At 57.5% G+C, this 21,892-nt stretch overlaps 1 protein-coding gene across 7 annotated transcripts in view; it reads left to right on the top strand.

The window, feature by feature from the left end:
• The window catches only part of CHD6 (chromodomain helicase DNA binding protein 6), a 94,860-nt gene that overhangs the window by 34,724 nt on the left and 38,244 nt on the right, over window positions 1-21,892 (top strand). For all 7 annotated transcript variants that reach the window (XM_076352311.1, XM_076352314.1, XM_076352310.1 and 4 more), the window contains 7 exons: window positions 10,488-10,987; window positions 15,247-15,385; window positions 15,976-16,125; window positions 19,065-19,130; window positions 19,623-19,681; window positions 20,042-20,159; window positions 21,624-21,710. In XM_076352311.1, coding sequence (XP_076208426.1) covers window positions 10,521-10,987; window positions 15,247-15,385; window positions 15,976-16,125; window positions 19,065-19,130; window positions 19,623-19,681; window positions 20,042-20,159; window positions 21,624-21,710 — 1,086 coding nt within the window. In that variant the 5' untranslated portion in view covers window positions 10,488-10,520. The remainder of the gene's footprint in view (window positions 1-10,487; window positions 10,988-15,246; window positions 15,386-15,975; window positions 16,126-19,064; window positions 19,131-19,622; window positions 19,682-20,041; window positions 20,160-21,623; window positions 21,711-21,892) is intronic.

Genomic DNA, 21,892 nt, shown 5'->3' with positions numbered 1-21,892 from the left:
GCTCCTGGGGGTACTCTGGGTTCCTGATTGATGTGGTGAAGGGGGTGGCCGCTTCCCGAGGTGCGTGGCTCCCTGCCATGCTCTGCAGAGTCTGCCTGAGAGGCACTGGAGGCAAAACTAGCAAGAGGTGCCATTCCACGTTCCCCTGAACACCTGAGCCCAGGAGCTCCCACACCTTGTAAACAGACTCCTCATGGCACCAAGAAGGGCTGTTGCCTTCAAAAGTCCATTGAGCAGTCTCTCTGGAGAAGATGAGATGCTTGTGTGGTTCCCAGGGCTCTCAAGGGCCACGCGTTTCCGTACGTGTCTCCCTGCCAGCCTCTCACCTGCAGAAGCTCCATCTTGGTCATCATGTAGGTGTGTGTTCAGGCCCGTGGCACCCTTCATATTGGTGAGGGATGGCAAGATAGCTGTCAGCTTCCTTTGGGAATGGGTTATGGATGTACTCTCTCCTTTCCAAAGTCCATGGCTGCCCTGAGCAAGTGCCTTGTCCTGCCTGTGTCCACCACCAGTGGATTACAAAGCCTGGGCTGGAGAGCTGGGATCTTGCAGCAGACTGTCCTGGGAGGAGCTCCTCTCTGTGCCCCCTTGCTGGCCCCTGCAGCAGTGCCACCCTTCCTGCACAGATTGGGATGGGTTGGCGTGCAGGGCACTGCCAACTGGTGCACCAGATGAGGAGCTGTTGTTAGCGCAGGCAGGGTCTGTGTTTGCATGACTCTTCTTTCTTAGTAATGCATGAAAATCTGGTGGATTTGTCACCAAGCTGTGACTAACTCGTGAAACCTGTCACTTCCCTCGTGACTTACAAGGCTTCATGCCAGGGTGCCTTGTCTGCTGGTGGAGGTGGGACAGGGGTGCCTAGCTACCTCAGGGAGCAATGACAAGTGATGGATTTTCTTTGAGGGCTTCAGCAGCACCGTCATTCCCTGGGCTGCCTCTCCCATCTGTGTCCTGCTCCTCCCTGGGCACTGAAGGGTCTTCTACTCCTGCTTATTTCTGCCAAGCTGTGACTTGTTAAATAACCTGAGAAATATTGAACTAAAATAAATGCAGTTATCCCACAGTGCCTGTAAATCTCCGTATTCTACAGCCATAGAAATGCTCCCATCCTGCACAGACTATAAGAGCAGAGCAGCATTGCTTGCCTCTTGGAGAGGGAGGGGATGGGAAGCCCTGTGACCCCTTAGCTCCTGCCTTCTCCTGGAGGGTTCTTCTGACTTTTCAGCCTGGGCTTGGAGGCAGTGGGAATGGCCTGATCCCCAGCGGTGTGTGGCAAGCGGTGTGGGGAGGCAGCGGGGAACAGCAGGGGCTGCGGGCACTGCATGGCTGCTGTGCAGCCCTCGCAGCAGGGACGCGTCAGGGCGTGCAGGTCCCCAGGAGTATCTGTGGGAGCTCTGCTTGCCTTTGCTTCAAGCACTCACTGCATAAAATGAAGGTTTTTCCTGAATTTTATGGATCTGTTTAAGTGAAGCCTGAGCTTTCATGTTTCACCTACTGCAAACACTGCCAAGGGCTGTTATTAGAGCTCCCTGGGGCTGGAGCAGAGTCCTGATAGCAGTGGGAGCCGGTGCAGGGGAAAGGGGGCTCCCGAGCCTGAGGACACTTGTGTGTCTGTCCCAGGCTGTGTCCATGGGCTCCTGGCCCATCTTGGGCTTTTTTTGTGGTGATGAGACTGTCAGGTGCACGGAGGAATTTTGCTTTGTCGAGCAGCATGTGGGCACCCACTCTGGTAAAGATGAAGAGCAGGGGGAGCGGTGAGCTGCCAGGGTGCCCTGCTCCTCCACCCACAGCCGGGAGCACTGGTCCTGGTCCTCCCCCATGGTCCTGAGGGCTCCTCGCCCTGCTGCCACTCATGGCAGCATGCTGCTGCACAGGCCCTCCTCTTTCCGTGCTCTTTCCCTGCCTGCCTTTCTGCCCTGCCAGAGAGGACTAAGCAGGGAGGGCAGCCTGGCCAGCCTAGGGCAGCAGCGTTGCCCTCTGCCCCTGCTGTGCCCTGCGCCAGGGTGGTGGGGACATGTGTGCCCGCTGCCAGGGCTGGCTCGGTCACGAGACGGAATTTCCTGGCTGTGACTGTTGAGGGCTGCGTCTTGGTGGAGTGTCTCGGGAATGGAGCCAGACCCCACCTCCGTCACGCACATCCCATGGCGACTGCAGAGCCTGCTCGGAGACATGATGGAGGGTGGCACTTGTGTATTTTTAGCTTCTGCTGCATTGCATTAAGAGCTGGAAACAAGGGGTGTGGACACCCAGCGACTAGAATACAACAGCCCATGCTGTGCACGCCACCGGTGGGGTTTGCAGCTGCTAGAGAGGGTGGCTCAACAGTCTGCTAAAACGCTGTGTATGGACGAAGCTGCCTTTTCCGCTCCCGTCACAGGGCTCTGCAACCGGCTGCACAGATAGACTGGGCCGGTGGCTGCCAGTGTGGCCGTCTCGGGGAGGCAGAGCTGTGTGATGGTGCCCATCTTGGGCTGCTGGCATGGCGGCAGCCTGGCTGGTGGCTTCAGTCAGTGCCGTGGGGGGAAGCCGAGCAGCTGGGGTGCTGGGCAGCCCCTGGACGTTGGCCTCTGTCTAAAGAGCATGGAAACCTTTGATGACCCCTGCAGTCAGGGTCCCCATGGACAGATCTCTGTGGGGTTTGAGCTGTGCCTTAGACCCAAATGCAGGGCTTCTGTGGAGGCGTCCTGCTTCTCCTGGGGGGCTGCAGGAAAGCCTGGCCCAGCCTGCAGCAAACGGGGGTTGAATGGTGCTGGCACTTGCATGCAAGACAGCATGTGGCATGGCCACTGCTGCTGGCTCTGGTCACGCTGCCCGGCAAGAGTGTGTTGTGTGGATGTTGTCCGAGTCTGGTAGCCAGGGGAGCTGGCTTTGCTCTTGGCGATGACCATGAGAAGGGCTCAGCTGTGGCCTCCTCACAGGATGGAGCTGCTGTTCAGACCCTGAGTCTGTGGCAGAGCTTTGCCCTGCTGGGAACGCTGTGCTCTTGGTGGGGAAAGCCTGCAGAGCTCAGGGCAGGGCCCTGAGGCGCAGGATGGGCAGCAGGGTGGACATCAGGCTGTTGCTCCTTTCCCCTTCCCACCCCAAAACTTGTGTGGTACTGCAGGGTTTGGGTACGGATCAGGAGTGATGCTGGCTGGCGAGGAGGCTCCGACACCCAGGAGTACCAATGCAATGTCAGCTTCACCCCATCACGCCTCCCAGCAGTGCTGGCCTGAGACTTCTGCCACGTGGGTCCAGGGTAGCCTCTCTCTGCTCCCGCCTTTCTGGGTATCGCATGGCAAGTGCGTAAGCTGTATAAACTGTGCCACCTTTATGGGGCAGATGATGATGCTGGGCTGCCCAGCCATGGGGTGGGAGCCCAGGAGCGCCAGAGGCAGGGAAGGTGATGTGGTCTTACAGGCCATGGAGGGAGCGGGGCTCTGGGTGTGTGATGGTTCCCTCCTGGCTGGGCACAAGGTGCAGGATCTTCTGCCCCGTCCAGCCAAGCCTGACCCCTTCTGCTGTACCTCTCCCAGGTGCTTGGGCCCAGTTTTCTCTTGTCTTCACCCAAAGCTGCCTGCTGTTCTCCATTCTCACTTGCTCCTTAGGACTTTCATCCCATAGTGTCCTAGTGTCATCCTGGCCCCCTGTCCTAGGTGCCCCTTCCCTATCCCCAGTTCCCTCCTTCTTCCCCTCCCCACCTTCTCTTTGCAGTTGCTGTTCCCCCTCGTTCCTCTTCTCTGCTGTTCCCTTTGCAGGTACCTGGTGCAGGCAGGGTGAGGGCGAGGGTTTCAGACCCAGCTCAGACCACAGGCAGTCCCGCTGGCCCTGGGCTGGTGCACGCCCTGGGCAGTCGTGGGGAAAATGCTGCTGAACTTCACTGCTCCTAAGCTCCCTGCACACGTGCCAAGTGGAGTTTTTAAACTGTTCTTTCAGGTCCCTGTGAACCCAGCTCTGCTCTTTGCTGGAGGGCTTGGAGAGGGTCAGGGGTGCTGTGTGACCCTCATGGGCCGGGGTGGCTGGTGCATCTCGCAGGCTTAGCAGTTTGGGAGAGCGGAGGGAGCCCTTCGAAGACCAGGGGCAGGTGCCACTTTGCCTCCCATCTCCTTGTGGTGTTTTCCCTTAAGTCCTGAATAAAAACTGGGAAGTCAAGTCAAATTGGGACTATAAACGAAATTAAACAATTTTAAGTTAAGGAAACACACCATTAAGTCCCACCCTAACCTTGGCTTTGCCCTCTAGTGGGATCATGCAATTATAAGTGCTCTCTGTTAGCCTTCATGGCTCTCTGGGGAGGTTTTAAACATTTTTTTTTCCCCTGACCTTCTCTTTGACAGTAGTTAGACGCATGGGACAAGACTTTGTGCTCCAGCTGCTGCTGAGGGACTTGCATGAAATGTAATTTATAGAAGATTCCTCTGGGAATAAAAAAAATGTACAAACGTTATGTGAAAGTGTATTCCGAAAATGTAAAATTGTTACAATCACCACCAAAAAAGTGCCAGTTGAGAGACAGTGCAAAGGCACAACTCTAAGGATAGAAAGCGTACTGGGCGTATGGAGGCTGCTTGGGTATGGTACCAGAGGTTCAGAGGTGGGCATCACCTACCAAAACCTGGAAGTTGTCGTCTTTACTTCCCCCCTGTTCCAAAATACCCCAGAAACAACAAACCTGCATGGTTAGGTGGGCATGTAAGAAGACGTATAGAAGAGGCTGTTCAATGTAAAATGATCTTTTTCTTCAGTTAAAAAAAGTTGTAGTAAGGAAAAGGACACATATTCTGGGAATTTAAAAGTAAACCTGTAACAAGGCAGGACTAAAAAGATTTTTAGGAACCACTTGCTAAAGACACAGAGTCTAATAATAATTTTTTTTCCAAATATCTCAGCACTAAAAAGCCTTTAAGAGGAGTCACAGGGTAAATAAGCGATTGGGGTGTCAAGTGAGTGCTCATGGAACCAGGGCGTTGGCAGAACAGCTTGGCCAGGAAGGCTCCCAACCCAGAGCCGTGCCTGATGCCAGACACATCAGAGAGTTGCCCTTAAATTAAAGGGTTTGATAAAGACATTTTTGAGCAAAGTAACACAAGCCACCAGGCTTTTATGGTATTTACTCTAGAATTGTAAAGGAGCCTGATGAGATGTTGGGAATCGCTAATAAATAGTGTTAGGGGCCGTTGCCCATCAGGGCCACATCCATGGAAAGGGAGGTGTAGCAAATGTGATATTAAAGGCCAATAGGTTTACTGGGGTACTGGGTAAGTCGTTAGGAGCTATAATAAACACTTTGTCTATGAAAATACTACACTGGTGAATAGTCAGTGTGGCCTTTGTAAAGCAAAGTTAGTCCCTGCAATCTGCCAGATGGCAGGGTGAGATTGGTCTGGGCTGGTACAGTGCTCATGGGCTCCCAAACAACTGTTGAGAAAGTTTCTCACCAAATGCTTTTAAAGAAGTTAAGCATTGTCCTGATAAGAGGTCTTTCTGTGAATTGGTGACTGGTTAAAGAACAGAAAGCAAAGTACAGGAAAAATGTCTCTGCTTTCATGGCACGGAGCAGGGGAGAAGGCGCCAGCTGATTCCTGCAATGATCTGAGATGCTGAAATGGAAACGGAGTCTGAAGAGTTGAAAAGTCTTAAGATGTGCCAAGTAATGCATATGGGGAAATCAGCCATGCACGTATCTTCACTTGGGGCTGTCCCTGCTCCTGGAGGAGACTCTAAAATGCTGGCAGAGAGTTTGGCATCTGCCTGCAGGTTGTCCCAGAGGTGCGTTCAGTGGTTTGGAAAGGGAGAAGGAACAGCAGAAACCCTCCTGCTGCTATGTGGTACCTCTCTGATACTGCGTGCTTTCCTACTGCCACCCCAAAGCTGATGGGGTTAGAAGAGGTGCAGAGAAGGGTAAGGCAGATGGTCTGAGAGCTGGCCCAGCCCACCTGCGAGGAGAGAGTGACTGTACCTTAGCTGGGCCAAGACAGCTCTGCAGGGGAAGGATGTGATGGAGAATGGCAAAACAGTGAATGGGACAGAGCGGGTGACGAGGAAATCCTCCTTTGTACTCTCACACCTTGAGAACTAGAAGCCACTTAGGGGGGCAGCACGATTTAAACAAAATTAGTGGGTTTTTCCCATAACTTATCAGTTTGTAGTACTGAATGCCACTGGTGCTTTGGTGCCCATGGTTACAGGTGGGTTCATGCAGCTGTTAGCTACCATGGTCTGGATGCAGTCCTGCTGCTGGAGCTCCAAAGCCGCATTCAGTGTGGGCAGATGGGGAGGCAGAGCACACTGCCTGCCCTGCCCCACTCCTGCTCCACTTGGGGTCAGAGCACTGGCCTAGAGCGGCCCTTGGCTGGTCCAGAGCAGCCAAGGAGAGCCCGCCTTGCCTGCCTGCTGCAGCAAGCGTCCTGGGGCTACGATTTGCCAGGTTTGGGCTCCTGAAGCTGGATGTTAGGCTCCTGAAGCTGGATGTGTTTCTCCCCTGTGAAGGGAGTCTGAACGTGGTAGTGTGTCACTGCTGGCTGTTGCTGCAGACTTGGTGGCCAGTAGCCTGGGCAAAGCCATGGGCAGCCTGATGGCTCGTGGAGACGTGTGTCTCAGGCCACTCAGCCTGGAGGTTGCTGCTGCAGCAGAGCTCCCTGTGGTGCTCTGTCCCCATCGGTGTGACACGGGCCCTTCAGCTCCTCACCATTTGGAAGCAGAGGTGGTGGTTCCCTGCAGCACAGGGGCAGCAGCTGATGCTCCGGCACTGGCTGCACGGGGACAGTGTGCTCCTGCCTGCCACAAAGGGCTGGCCAGGCTGCTGCAGGCAAGCTGCGAGTGTGCTTTGAAGCCATGTAGGAGCACGGATAACACTGGCACTGCTTTCTCAGGCTTTTCCTGTTGACGAGAAGCCAGGATAAACTGAACCTCATCAAGGGGAAGTAGGAAAAGCCCATTCCCTGGCTTGCAGTAGTGCGCCGAGCTCTGACTGCAGATTTGTACTCGGTAGCACAGTCCTATGTGGATGGCAGGAGCTTGCCATGGACTTGTAGGAGTATGACATGGAGCCTTTTCCCCTCAAGACAAACCAAGCAGCCTTGGGTGCAGAAGGGTTTCTGGGGCTGGCAGTACCTTGCCAGCAGTCAGCATGGAGGAGCTGACCATGAGCTGCTCGGTCCCACAGGCTGGTGTTCGATGGCCCTTTCATGGCAGGGCCTGCGCCAGAAGCTTCTGGCTGCTCCAGCTGGAGGCAAGCGCTGCTAACTGGTACCAGCACTGCTTCCCGGACACAGCAGGCTGTGACGTCTGATGCCCACAGGGCATCCCATGGCAAAGTGCTGGCACTGCTGGATCTGGGGACCTGCAGTGCTGCCTGGGAGGTGTGCTGGGGTGGACATGTCTGTGCTCCACCGTGATGGGCTTGCCTAGAGGCTGGAGGGGCTGTTGGCAGCCAAGAGGTGATGCGGGAGGAGCAGAGGGATGGCTTGCATTTTCACAAACCTTCTGACAGCTCGTGGCTGTTTCTATAAAGCATTCAACTTTATTGCAGCAGGGCTTGTGGCAGGCTGGGATGTCTTCATCAGCAATCACCAAAATGCCCTTTCCGATTTGCCTAAGCAGCACAACGCAGGCACAAGGCAGACCCCACAAAGTAGGTCACGGTTTGCGGCCTGTTCTCCTGAGAGCTTTATCAGCCTGTCTCATGCAGCGGGGCCTGAGGCTCCTGCCGGGCAGTGGACGTGCCAATGGCGAGCGGGACCTGCCTGGGCTCCATAGCCTGCGTTGGAGCTGTAGGTGCAGACAGCAGATGGGGTAGGGGGGAGCTTTGGACCCCTTGGCTGGTGTACAGTGGTGGAAATCATGAGCCAGTTTCAGCACTTCCTACTCCACACTGGTTTGCTGGGAATTGCTGAAGCACGCAACGAGAGGGACCCACGTCCCCATGCCTGGCCATTGTGGCTCAGCTCCCCCAGGCACAGGCTGTCAGGGACAGAGCTGCTCCAGGTGCTCAGCACCGCTCCCAGCCCAGTCTTGGTCCAGTCCTGTGGGTGAGCCAGGGAACCCCTCTCTGGCAGGGCAGGTGACATCGCCTGCTCTTGGACGGCACCAGAATTGCGGTATCCAGACCTGTTGCTCGTTGGGTGGTCTGCCTGGAAGCGGGCAGCCCCTTGCGAGACTCAGGGCTACAAGCTGAGGCTGGGAAGGAGTAGTTCACCTTCCTGCTGTGCAAGGATGCTGAAGATTTGCTTTCCGTCTGGTATCTGCACTTGGCTGCTGTTCAGCACAGAAGCAAAAGGAGATCCAGGCTCTTGGGGGTCTGTGAGCTTTGTAGCTAATCCAGTAAGTTGTTCCAGCTGATACTGAGCTTGCAAGATCTGAGGAATGCAAAGGCTGGGACTGATCCTGTTGCTCAGCCTGTGGGCTCAGAGGCAGCATCTGTAGTGCTGATTTTCTCCTGGCCCAGAATAGGTTCTCCTTAATTGCTTGGGTGCACTTTGGTGGCTTGTCTGTGTAACGGGATGGCTGCTCTCCCCCATCCCAGCTTGCTGGAGCAGACCGGCAGCAGGGGCCAGGGCAAGGCACTGGAGGTGGCCACGTGCGGGCAGAGATGCTGGTGCAGCCTGCCTGGCTGATGCCAGATGCGCTGGCAGCCCCACTCATGGGTGGCTGCAGGGGCATCGGGGGTCTTTTCCCCTTTGCAACCTGTTTCATTTAATGCTTCCATCTAATCCAAATCAGAAATCTGAGCATACAGAGTGCCCTGCGCCTAGACCACCCCGAACAGGCTCTAGTCCTCAGCCCGTAGGATGTAAATATTTACATTCTCTCCCACAGCTCTGGGGTATCTGAAGAGCCAGATGGCTGGGCCAGGGTATTGCTGCCAGAGGCACTGGCACCTCAGCACCAGGGAAGTGGCTTGTGAAGGAACCAGCACCCCTGGCCCGGGGCAGCCGTGGGCACAGGGTGCCAGGGCGAGCACTGCCGCCGTCCTCACAGGTGTGCCGCTGCCCGGCTCTCGGGCCACTCACCAGCTGCCCCACAGCTTCCCGCCCAGGAGGTGCCACCTCCAGGCTGACGGGGTGGGCCTGGCAGGGGCTCAGCCCCGTGCCTTGTCTCATGGGACAGCCACCAAACACCTGTCTGCAGGACCAGCTTTCCAGCCCTGGTCGCACTGCTGGGCTTGGTCTGGTGCTGATCTGCCAGCCCCGTGGCAGTGAGCCAGGCCAGGGATGGCTGCAGGTTCCCTCTGGTCATGGCTGAGCTGTATGTTAAACGGAGGAGTTAATCAGGTGGTTGTGGGTGAAAAGTTTGCCATCTCCTGTGAAGGCTGTGGGGTTTGCTCTCCTGCTGTGGGGCCGGAGGGGCAGTGGGCAGAGACCTCCCTGGGCGCCTGGCACTGGCAGGCTCTCAGCAGTACCACAAGGGATCAGTGCTGGCCGTGGGCCCAGCCGCACTCCGGTGGCCCCCTGATCACAGGCAGAGAGGAGAGGATGCAGTGGGCTGGCTGAGTGTGCAGGCAGGGCCAGGTGCTGCCTGTGCTGGGGCGCTGGGGATGGGAACTAACTGGCAGAGCACCTGAAGAGGAGCCTGACATGTTACTTTCCCCATCCTTGCTGCACACAGCTACGCTTCTGCCCGGCCCTTTGCGCATCCCTTGCTCTTTCCCCCTCTGGCAGCTGCTCCAAGGGATGTTTCTGTTCCCCATTACAAATCGTCACCTGCAGCTCCCTTCCTCTGGCTGTCCCCTGCCAGCCCCATCGGCGCAGATTGCTCTTGAGGAGCCTGGGCTCCTTATCACAGACACTCTTGCTGCTGCTCGAGCAGAGCTGGGCCTTTTCATGCTGTTTTCTGGTTGGGCCTGCTGCGGTGGAGCACGCTGGGGAGGCAGCTGAATTCCTTTCAGTGTTCAGTGCTGGAAAGTTCGCAGGAAGTGAAGGAAGAGCCGGAGCAGGAAGAGCGGCTCCACTCTCCTGGGCTGGAAGGAGGCCTGGTGCCCAGCAGCTCCCAGGAAAGGTGCTGGTCTAACCCCGCCTCTTCTGCCCTGAGCTCTGCCCCAAACGGACCTGTGGGCCTGCTTCTTGTTGCCAGAGGCTGCAAGGCATCCTTAATTCCCTCTCTGCTTTGCCAGGACAATCCCTAGCTCTGGGCAATGGGCAGGAGGTGGCTTGGGTGCGTGGGTTGCTTTGGATCTCAGCAGAGTGGGGTGTGCGATCAAAGGCAGGACTGTGCTTGGGGACACACCAGAGGGGCCAGCCACCTCCGCTCTGGACCTACATGGGCTGGTGGGGAGCCAAAAAGCCTCTCTAACCTGTCAGCCTCCGTCAGGCAGGAAAGGGGGGGTCCTCCCCTTTGAGCTGCATCTGTGTGTGGCGGCCCTTAGCCATAATCCCCTGTATGTCGAGGGACGTTGCTCGTGCTGCACCCAGGTGATTAGAGCCTCGCTGGGGCTGCAGTTCCCCCTAGAGTGCCTGCTATTTCTATATGTGGCATTTGCTTCACACGCCTCCTTTCTGTTCTCTCTGCAGCCGCCAAGCTTAAAAGTGCTGAGCCGCTCCCCAATGTCGGATGCCTGGGAGTGCAAGGCGCAGGACCCCTTTGCCAGCAGTGAGGAGCAGGACGAGGTGCCCCACCAGGTGACGGTGACGGCCACAGACACGGGCGGCCCGTGCCAGTGCCCAGAGGAGGAGCCCGACGGGGCTCCCCAGAAGCGGACAAGCACCCAGAACGGGATGCAGGACAGTGGGGGCGGGGGCACGGGGGTGAAGAAGAAACGGAAGAAAAAGGATCTGGGAGAGCAGGAAGGGGGAGAAAAAGCAGCTGTGGAGGTGAAACCAAAGAGGAGGAGAGAGCCTAAAGAACCAAAAGAGCCTAAAAAGTCTAAGGAGCCCAAGAAGCCGAAGGAGCCCAAGCAGAGGGAGGTGGCCAAGAAGCCCCGGAAACCTCGGGAACCCAAAGCCCCCAAGGAGCCTAAAGACAAGAAGAGCGGCTCTGAGCCTGCCCCCAGAGCAAGACCCAAGAAGAGCAGGTGGGTGGTGGTGTGACCTTGACTCTGTGCCTGGTGTGGATGGGGCTGTGGGCTCGCAGGAGCTTTGGCCAAGAGAGCCATGCTGGGCCACCATGTTGCAGGGTGCATGGGCTCCTTGTGCTGAAGGCTGAACGTGCCAGTCGGGAGGCCAGGATGAGCTCTCTGGCCACGCTGAGACAGGACAGGCGGGTGCCCTTTTGGGGATGAGGCCCTTTGAGACCCCAGATCCAGAAGAGGACCAAAGAGTCTTGGCCTCTCCTTGGCCTGACCTTTGTGCCGAGTGTCCTGGGGGGCAGAGGGACCTTAGGGAGGTGTCTCACCAGGACAGCAAAGTGCTGTGTGGCAGAGGGCCTGTCATACCTGTTTTGGGGCGCAGGCAGAGGGTATGTGAGTGAGACGAACCTGACCCTGGGCTGCCAAGCGAGGGGGGCCGGCAGCCTGCCTTCCCGCGGCTCAGGTTTGGGAGGATGGTGGAGCACATACTGTCTCCTCTCCCTCTCCCTCTCCTGGGCGGCAGGACCTGTCCCTCCCTTGCAGCTGCGGAGCTGTGCTGGCAGCCAAGGCCAGCAGCAGGGGGAGGCCTGAGGACTCTCTCGTACTGCACAGCCCAATGCCACTGCCTCCAGTAATTCCTCATCCTTTTAATTAACAGGCTGATTGGCCAGAAGCTCTGATTTCTTAACTCTGATTTCTTTTTAAATGGGAACGTGTGCAGATAGCAGAGCAGTCTCAACAGCACCAGCATCATTTGGTTTACTGTTGTGGACTGGCTAGAATAAGTGTTTTTGGAGAGTCCTGTACAAAGCAGGCTTATCGGTTGGAGCTGGGCCCTGCTCATGTACTGTAAATAATCCATAGGATGAATATATTTCTACTGTAAATGGAATTAATACAGGAGCCAGCTGGGAATTTCTCAGCAAAAACTTTCTTTGTTAGAAAACGCCAATTTGGTAGAGCTTCTCTCGATGGCACTTTCCTGGAAATGGTCACCAGAATGGGCATCCCAGGGTCTGTGGGATCTGCCCACCTCTCTCCCGCCGTGGCTGCCTGCAGGACGCATGTGCAGGGCGAGGACCAAGCCCCGGGTCTTCCACAGCCCTGCTCCTTCAGAGCTTGCTGACACCTGGATCCTGGAGAGGCCAGGGCTGTGGAGCCGGTGCCAGGGTGGCTGTTAGTGCCTTGGCGTGGACTGGTGGTGAACAGAAGAAGGTGTGGGGCAGCAAAGCTCCCACGCCAGGCTGGCGGGGAGCTCAGCAGGGCGAGAGCTGGGCGCCGTGTCCCTGGCGGGTCCCTGAGCTGTGCAGCGCTGTCACTTCTGGTATTCCTCGAGCCTGGGGCTCTGCACACGAGGAAGCCAAGCCCCCGCGTTGTTGTGGGCTGGTGAGCCGGAGCAGATGGGGATGGACAGATCAAGTGGACAATGCCAGGAGGGTGAGGGAAGGGCTCCTCAAGGCCTTGAGGAGGCCTGCAGCGGAGGGGCTGGAGGTGGAGAGGGAAGGAGAGGGGCTGCAGGCAAAGAAGGGAAGGATGAAGCCTATGTAAAGGCAGCACTGGGCACCAAGGAGGATCCTGGGATGAGGGATGCAGCTAGCAGCTTTTCCTAATGACACCTCTGCTCCACCAGTAAGAAACTGCCATATGGGCAGTTCACAGAGGTCCACCCCTGCAGTGGGACCTTTGGGACCAGACCAAAGCAGGGGAAGCCTGGTGAACAGCAGACTGTGGAGGCTTGGGCTCCTGGAGGCACTCATGACTCTTGTCCAGGAGCTTGTTGCCACCCTGGCAAGTCCCTTGGCTGACAGCAGTGCCTTCACAGGGTGCTAAAAGCAGCCCATGACAGTGCAACCTGCCATGGGTAGCTGGTGGGCAGGTCACTTCTGCTAGACATGGAGATTGTGGCGGGGTAACCCCAGCTGCAGAGCTGGAGACCCTGGTCCCTCCTGCAAAGTCACAGCAGCGTCTGGGGGTACGAGGAGGGGGGCTGAAGGGGAATCTGCTTGCTGTGCTGGGGGCCAGCGTGTGGAGCCCTGGTGAAGAGGTCACTTCATGCAAAAAAGACCAATTAATGTAACTCCGTAACACATCATGCAGCCAGAAGAAACTGTGTGTGAGTCTGGGAGTGCCACAAAGCTCTGTGCTTTCCTGATGCCCTGTCCCAGTGGAGCCTGAGCCCGTGGTGCTTCCTCCTGCTCACCTGCACCTTCCAGGAGGACCTAGGTCCAGCCCTGCTGCTTGCAAAATCCAGCCTGTGGGTCCTCCTTGCAGCTTCCCCCCCTCCGCAGCCCCTCTTTGAGCCTCTTCTCAGACTGTTGCCTCGGCCTCTGGGTCAGCCACCAGCATACCCACCCACGGGAGGAATGGCCCGTGGAGGCACCCATGGGTGTCAAGGTGGAAGCTCTGCAGGGAACAGGGCTGTGTCCCCCCCGTGCCCGCTGCCTGGGACAGAGACAGGGAGGTGGGCTGGGGGCCCCTGGCAGTACAGGGAAGGAGAGGTGAACGGCAGGCAGGGTAAGCACTCCGTGCAGATGAAGTGATTGCTGGGAGTTCTCTAAGTGGCAGATAATGGTGGCATAATTTCTTCTAAATTATTTCTAATCATAGCCAACTACTGGTTCATGAATGAAGCAGTTGTTAATTGTGACTTACAAATCAATATCTTGGGAGTTATTGCTTGGGTGGAAGCAGTGCTTGCAGTGCATTTTCAGGGCCTCTCATTGAAGCGCGGGTGCCTGGCCAGGGCATTTTTGGCCTGAACAGCAAATTTTTAACTGCTTGGTTTTTGCGAGTCCCAGGCAAGCAGTGATTTTTCTCATGAAACGGGGGTAAAACCTCGACATGGCTTTGAAACTAACCATTCCTCTGCCACTGTGCAGGTCTGGGATGTGGAGGGGATGATTGGCGGGGCTGTGAGTGAGGAAGGGGATGTTGCTCTTTGAAATCATTCCCTTAACAGTGTTCCTTGCAGAGGGTAAGGATGGATGGGTACGTTGGGAGTGGTTGTTTCTTACCCTGGTGCTTCCTGGGCATGTTCCCTTGCACAGGCAGGTTGTGGTGGGTGCTGGGTGCCATGGGGAGCCAGGTGGCCCTGACCCTGAGAGCGTGCCACGGGGCTGGGCTGCGTCTTTGCATGTTTTATGTTTGCAGGAAGGTGGTGGGACTCACCAGGAGCAGGGCCCAAATCCCCTCCGCGACTTGAGCATGGAGGACAGTTGCCTGGTGGGATAGAGCCTCCCGGTGGGCCCTTGGAGGTGGCGGTGACCGCTGTGGTGGGCCATTGCACTGGTGGGAGTCTGGGACCTGCATCCTCCCTGGGTCCATGGTGATTACGGGGCTTAACTCCTTTCAGCTAAAGGCACAGGCCAGCGTCTGCTGAGCTGCCATCTCAGGAGGGGACTCGGTGCTGTGGCTCAGGGAAGACAAACCATGAGCTGGAGCAGCTTCTGCCTCAACACTGGTGTAAAGTTTTACTGGGGTCTGGCAGGGCTCTGCAGCGCATGCAGGAGGTGGCCGGCAGGATGGCCAGTGCTTCTCAGACTGGGCTAGAAGGTTTGTGTCTGGGGTGCCAGGACACGGGTTGCCTCTGGAGCTGCTGAACTGTATTCCTGACTTTCGTCAGTGCAGGATGTGTTTGTGAGTGCTCTGCTCGGAGCAGGCACCTCGTTGCCGTGGCCTGCTGGGGTTGGCGGTGGGGAGATCCTCCTTGCACCTGCGCTAGACAGAGGTCCCTGCCTCAGTTTCCCAGCTGGGGCAGAGGCTGCTGCGCTCTGGTGCAGGACCTGCCTTCACTGTGGAGACTTCATGGTCTGAGGAAGGGGTCACCCTACCTGGAGGGAAGAGGCTGGCCTGGTTCCTCCCAGCTCATCACCACGCCTGAGCCACTATCCAGAGCATCCTGACCTCACGCATTTGGGCTCCCCATGCCAAAGGAGCAGTGAGGACTGGTCATGAGCTGAACCCCATCTCCTATAGCCCCTGTGGGGCTGTTCCCCTGGCTGGTGGGAGCCCCCAGCCCCTTTCTGCCCCACACCAGGCCGGGGCAGGTGGACCCTTTCATCCCAGTGTACTGGAATTGGATGGAGAAACACTTGATGGTGATTAATGAGCATCACCGACTGGGGACCCCCAATGCTGGGGAAGGCCCCAGGAGCCTTGAGCTGCCTCTGGGTGATCCTGTGGGAGCAGAGCCCTGTGTGGGTGCCTGCTTGGCTCATCCCCCAGGATCCCTAGGACAAGATCTAACTGTCAGTCTGTCTTGGCAGCAAGGACACCCCTGTGGAGAAGAAGAAGAAAGGGAAGCGGAAAAATGAGATACCAGTGGACAGTTTGGATTTGGATCAGGATCTCCTGAGCCCATCCATGCAGAGCCCAGAGGAGTCTGCAGAGTCGGCCGACAGCCAGGTATGTTTGAAGCCCTTGGCTGGCTGCTGGTGGGGGAAATCCCGGCTGCCTCTGAGTGGGAGAAGAGCTGGGCCCCAGGGTGCAGTGATCAGAGAACACTTTCAGCAGTGTGGCTGAAACCTGCTGGGGGTTTCAGACTCTGGGGTCGGGGTCTACCAGCCACACTGCTTTAAGTCAGCTGGTGGCCCTGGGTTGGGTGCATGCTGCTGCCCTGGGCGCTGCACGTGTCTCAGCCTTGAGTTTCCCTCCCTTCCACGGCTCCTGGCAGCTCCCCTTTCCCGGCACAGCGCGGGGAGGCAGGTCAGCCCCACAGGGCTTGGGGAGCTGCGTGTGTCTCCACAGGGCTCCACTGCTTCAGGTCTCGGGGGCTGATGGGGTTGTGTGGGTCAGGCATTGATGGAGACCTCGGCACTGCTGTGATGGGTTTACCTCCAAGGGCTGCCTGTTCTTCCCGCCACCTCCATCCCACTGGAGCAGGGGGTGGGCTGGAGATCAGGCAGCCCTGGGGCTTTCTCTCCTCCGCTCAAGCAAGGAGGAGGTACTTGGTCTAGTTGTCTCCCCCATGACTGCCTTTTTCATCCCATACACAGAAACGCCGCTCAGGACGGCAAGTGAAGAGGAGGAAGTACAACGAGGACCTGGATTTCAAGGTGGTGGATGATGACGGCGAGACAATAGCCGTCCTGGGAGCTGGGCGAACCTCCGCACTCTCCGCCTCTACTCTGGCGTGGCAGGCAGAGGTAGAGCTGGATGTGGGACTGGGGTAACAGGGCCTCCTGCCTCCCACAGGGTGTCAGTGCCAAGGTTCAAGGAAGTGGGGGATCCCAGCACAAGGATGGGGTGAGAGTGTGCCTGTCTGCGAGGCTGCAGGCTGGCTTTGCAGGGACTGTGAGTGCACAAAGGGATGGGCAAGAGGCATGCAGGTCCAACTGTCCCCCTCCTGCTTGGGGACTAAGGCCTCTGGAACATGTCATGTAGCTGGACATGTCCCTGAAGGCATGACCCACCCATTGCCCATGCCCACCTTTGCCTCCTGTCTCTGTAGCTCCTGTCCATGAGGTTAGTCTATTATTTTGGCTCTGCCAGCCAAGGGCTTTGTAGGTGCCAGGTCATCGTTTTCTGCCCACATTGCTGATCTCCATCAGTACCTTGGAGTGTAGAGATGCCCAGCCTGACACCTGCCAGCCAAACTGATCTGCCGGGCAGCATGGTAGGGATCTGGTCAGTGTGGCAGGGACCAGCTGGTGTCACTGCAGTTTGGGCCTCACTGCCCTGCCTCCTCTGCCCACTGGTTCAACGCTGGCTCCTGGTGGGTGCTGGCAGTTCCTTCCTGCTGGTCTGTGTGTTGGATCCTGCAGCTCATTCCCTCTCTCTGATCGCTAACAAAGCTGCCAGATAATAATGGTCACTAATTGTTTTCATAGTGTTCCTGTGTCCCTCTCTAGTCCCCTCTTCACAAGGCTTTGGTGTGGGTATTAGTCAGCTCTGTTGTTAAGCCAGTAAATAAGACCTGGCCTGATGCTCCCGGCCTCGCCCGGAGGGCTGCTGCACACCCACGGGAGGTGCTGCCAGTGCTGCTTCAGCTGCTGCCCGGGGCCGTGTCCCAGCTGGACTCCTGGCAGTGATCTCTCCAAGTGAGATTTTCAAAACAGCAGGTGGGAATGGGTTGCCTTTGACATGTGTCCATGCTGCCACCCTGCTCTCCTCTTAGTCCTGGACTTCCACCTCAATTTGTCCTGCTCCAGATGAATTATTAAAGCTGGTGTCTGACAGCAGCAAGGCTCTCTGCTGAGTGGCTGCTCTGGGCTCCTGCCAGCAGGCATGGCCGGGCCTGGCTGTGGCTGCTCCCAGGGTCAGGACTGACCCGGCAGGGCAAGATGGGAGTGCTGAGGCCTCAGGGCTGCTCTCCCCATGGCCTGGACTTGCAGCTTTCCCCCCTGGATCCTGGCCACGTTCCTCAGCAGCTCTCTGGGGTGGGGCAGGGCTCCTTTGGTAGCCTGCAGGCTGCCAGCAATGAGCCACGGTCCTGTGTAAGCTGCGGGTCAGCGTGGGAGCTCCCAGCCATGGAGCGCTGGAGGTGGCTGCGATGGCAGCACTGTGCCCCTGGCCATGTTCACACAAGCCCTTTGTGGCCAGGGTCAAGCTGGAGCCCAGCAGCGCCAGGATGGATGCCTGGGTGTGGGGAAATGGGCACTGCACAGTGGCAGCAGCGGGAGCATCTCTGCATGCTCCCCTCGGCTGTGTTACCCTGGTGTGTGGCAGAGCTCCCCAGATAGGGCAGAAATCCCCCCTCTGGGCCACAGGACTGCAGCTGAGGGGCCCAGACAGAGCTGCTGTTACCCTGCTTGCTGTGTTGCAGTGCTGGGTCCAGCATCCTGCCCCACACTGCAGTGGGAGTGCCGAGGCAGCAGGTTGGCTGAGGACTGGGGCATGGAGGGGGTTGCTGCAGCCCTGGGCACTGCCTTGGCTTTCCCAGACCCTTTTGGGTGAGTGGTGTGGGATGCCCTGGCTGTCTGTCTCTCCCCAGCCTGCCCTGTGCCTTTCTTGGAGGGGTCTTTCTAGTCTGCAAAGGGACATCTCAGGGCTGCTTTGCCTTGGACCAGACTCTGCCGCGGTCTGAAGGAGATGAACAGAGTCCTCCTCCTTTCTGCTCTGCACTTTGCTCTTCCTCCTGCTGCCATACCATATCCCAGCAAGGGCAGAACTGATATTTCTAATGCAAAAACAAGCTCCACATTTTTATTGTCTGTCCTCTCCCCTTAATCTTTCTGTGCCTCTCCTGCTACAGCGCAGACAGGCGCAAGCCTGGTTCACTTGTCCCTTGTCATTCAGTGGGGCTGGTCCTGCCACAGCACGCGGCTGCGAGAGCCTCGACCTCCCCACTTGCCTTGTGCCTGCTGTCTTGGAGCTGGAAGCAGGACAATGTTAGGGCCACCTCCAGCAAACCTCATGTGCTCAGCGTGAGGGAGTAGGGTGGGAGCCCGTGGGTGGCCAGTGGAAGGTCTCTGCAGCCTCATGGGGTGATTTCCTCATGGCAGAGTCGAAGCCTGCGGAGTGAAGGAGGCGGCACTTTGAGCCTGCTGGGAAGAGCTGCATAGACAGTGGTGGGGCTGAGGTGCTGTTGCCTATGTCCTGTGGCCATGGGCAGGCGGCAGCACCAGAGAATGCCTGTGGCAGGACCCAACAGCCCTGCTCCTGGCTCTGCTGGAGCCCTTGGGGCCATCCAGCACTGTAGGGTTGTATAAATGCCAAGGCAAGTCAGAGATCTGGCATGGAGAGTGGCTGGGAGCAGGAGATGTGCACGTTTTGGCATATTTCCTTCATTGAGTCTCGGGGCAGAAGCACCCAAGCTCCCCCCTCTTTTCTGGGAGACTTGCCACCCTCTCTGGCTGCCCTGGTCTAGCTGGAAGGACCTGCACAGCTAAACACGACAGTGCTGTGGCCTTGCTGGCCTGGGGAGCACAGGCAGAGGGCGAGTGTAGCTGGGCTGGCAGCACCTGCACCCTCACACCCAGCAAGGATTCCCCAAGCGCAGCTCTCCCAGCTCCCACTGTGCCGGCTCTGCCTGCCCAGCCGGTGGCCTAGGAGAGGAGCAAGCAGCCATTCTGTGCTGGGAGGGTGCCAGAAGCCAAGCCACGCGATGAGCCGGGAAAACAGTGCTCCGCTCTCCTGTCCCTAGGAGCCTCCTGAGGATGATGCCAATATCATTGAGAAGATCCTTGCCTCCAGGATGGTGCAGAAGGAGGTGAGTGGCAAAGATGTCAGTGGGGCTGGAGGTGCCTGGGCAGAGGAGAGACGGGACTTGGCTGCCTTGTGCAGCAGGGATATGAGACGTAGCAGCAGTTGGTGCTGCCATGCATTCCTTGCACTTGCTTTTTGCAGGGTGCTGCTGGGGTATGCCCAGACTGGCACCTTTCTGGGTTGGGGATCAATATGGTGCCTGTCCTGCCCTGGGCACCAGAAAGCCTCTGGAGAGGAGTCAGGCCTGGGCTGATGCCCAGGAGGTGTTTGAGTCCCCCATGCTCAAGGGTGGTCTCACATCACGTTCCTGAGGGCCCTGAGCCTCCGGGGCAGGCAGCACGCTGAGCATCTGGCCATCCTCGCCGTCCATGGGGCTCAGCCTGCCTGGAGCCTGTGGCCAGGCAGGGGACGCATGTCTGCGCCCAGGCCACAGAGGATGCCCCCCGGTTTCTGCACAGGCTCTGACTGTTGCTAACTCTTCTTCCCTCGGTTTCAGGCTCATCCCGGAGGCCTGGCATTTGAGATGGAGGAGTTCTACGTCAAGTACAGGAACTTGTACGTGCAGTGTTGTGGTGCTCTGTGCTGCGGCAGTGGGCCCTGTGCATGCAGGAGTGAGGGCTGTAAGCTCCCACCTCTGTCCCATCCCCAGCTGCAGCCCCAGCATCCCTGTCTCGCTGCCCCTGTCCTCCTGAGCCAGCCCTGGTGGAGGGAAGCAGGAAAGCTGCTGCAGCCGCAGTGCTCCGTCTTGGCCTGGACCTGGGCCACGGCTTCCTCCAGTTTGGGGTTTCACATGGCGAGGCATAGGCTGGGTGTTCTCTGGGTCACTGGGAGATCACTGCTGGTCTGCGTGGCAGATGGGATGGGGCCCAAAGGTCTCTTTGGTCATGTTTTGTTGATTTCTTTTTTCCTCTGCAGCTCCTACCTCCACTGTAAGTGGGCAACTCTAGAGGAGCTGGAGAAGGACCCCAGGATCTCCCAGAAGATAAAGCGCTTCCGGAACAAGCAGGCTCAGATGAAGCATATTTTTACAGAGGTGAGAGCTGAGTGTGGCAAGCAGCTGTGCCCGACCCTGGCACACCTGGGCCCGGTGCGGTGGCTGAGCAGGCCAAGAGCTGAGCGCTGCCTCTGGCACCTCCCTGCCTAGGTGAGACCAGCTTTAGGGCCAAAATTGAGGGCTGGAGTGGGCAGGCAGGGCTCACTGTGCAGCTGTGCCTGCCCTGCCTGAGCTCTGCCGTAGCTCAGTGATCTTGGAATGCTGCCCAGAGCCCTGCCTGTGCCCCCTTGCTGACACCATGGCAATGCCCAGGCATCAGCATGGCACCTTGAGCTTCCAGGCTGGTTTGAACCAGGGCACAGCACAAGAGGGTGAGCGGGTGGGGATGCTGGAGCCAAGGGGCCATGACGGTGCCCTGAACACCCACGGTGTGACTGGGAAAGGTATGGGCAGGGTGACAAATGTCTCTTGCCAGGCACTGCCAACCCTGGAAGCGTTGCTCAATGGGAGGGAGGGCAGCGTGCAGTGCTGGAGATGCTTTCATGGTGGAGCAGAGATGCTATGGGAGAGAGGGAGCTATAAATACTTGGGCTTAGGGCAGCTCCTGCCTGCTCTGCTCTATAAGCAGATTAATCTTGTTTAATATGAAAGGTGTTCTATAATTTATCTTGCTGCTTGTTGTTGGATCTCCTCAAACTGCCCCTTACAGGTGTAAATCAGGCCAGTAGGCTATGAAAATTTCTCCATGGATGTAGCTGGAAAGCTGAGGGGGTGTGTAAAATTTCTCAGTCCCAAGTCCGTTTGGGTCTTTCCCAGGATGCAAAGAAAAAGCATGTGTTGGAACGCACTGTACCACTAACAATTTAGCAAGGAGCAAATGCTCTTTCCTGTGACTAACTGGGTCTTGGGGAGCTGTGAACATAGAAGCCTGTTTTTTCTCCTTCCCAAGCCCTAGACAATGTGTCTCTGACGACCACTGCTAGTCTAAAGCCCACTCTTCCCCAGGTGTTCCTGGCAGTAGGATGAGCCCTTGCCTCATGAGTGGTTGCTGCTGGTGACTGCTGAGCTGAAGGTGGGGAGAGAGAGGTAGAGACAGAGAACAAGGTGTCATCCCTTGCAGAGGAGTGGAGTTCATCGGGTGCTATGTGTGCCTCTGTGCTGTGGCAGTCACAGCTCTGGATGCTGCACATAAGCTGGAGCATACAGCTCAGGGCTTTGTACCTTGAGGCCAGATGGGCTGGAGTGGATGTTCCTGCCTCCCAGCAAGGGCAGCATGGAGCCTGTGGCCACTCTAAAGCAAGAGCTTTGCCTTCTGCAGGGCTCCTGCATCCTCCCTGCCCAGAGACAGATGTCACGTACCTGCATCCAGGGCACTTGGTGTGCTGCGCACAGCTAGCAGCATCCTGGGGACAGATGTCCTGCAGCTGTTTACTCATGCCCGCCATCTGTTTAACCCTGGAATCACCTTGAACTTACCTCTCTTTTCACTCTTTGCTGTCGCAGCCTGATGAGGATTTGTTCAACCCGGACTATGTGGAGGTAGATCGAATTCTGGAGGTCGCTCACACGAAGGACCCTGACACCGGGGAGGTGAGTGGCTGCATTGCTTGCTTGCCCCACGGAGGGAGGGAGGCTTGGCAGGAGGCCCAGACCCACAAGATGCATTGCATGTCATCTCTGAGCACCCTGAGGCCTTCCCAGCCTTGCGCAGCCTGAGCCCTGTCCCCGTGGACCCCTTGGCACAGGGGTAAATGGAGGGCTGCTGACCGTCC

This window comes from Aptenodytes patagonicus, chromosome 14 (assembly GCF_965638725.1).
Source record: "Aptenodytes patagonicus chromosome 14, bAptPat1.pri.cur, whole genome shotgun sequence".
Classification (NCBI taxonomy): domain Eukaryota; kingdom Metazoa; phylum Chordata; class Aves; order Sphenisciformes; family Spheniscidae; genus Aptenodytes; species Aptenodytes patagonicus.
The sequence above is the reverse complement of the archived record's forward strand: the minus strand, read 5'-3'. Positions and strand labels throughout refer to the sequence as shown.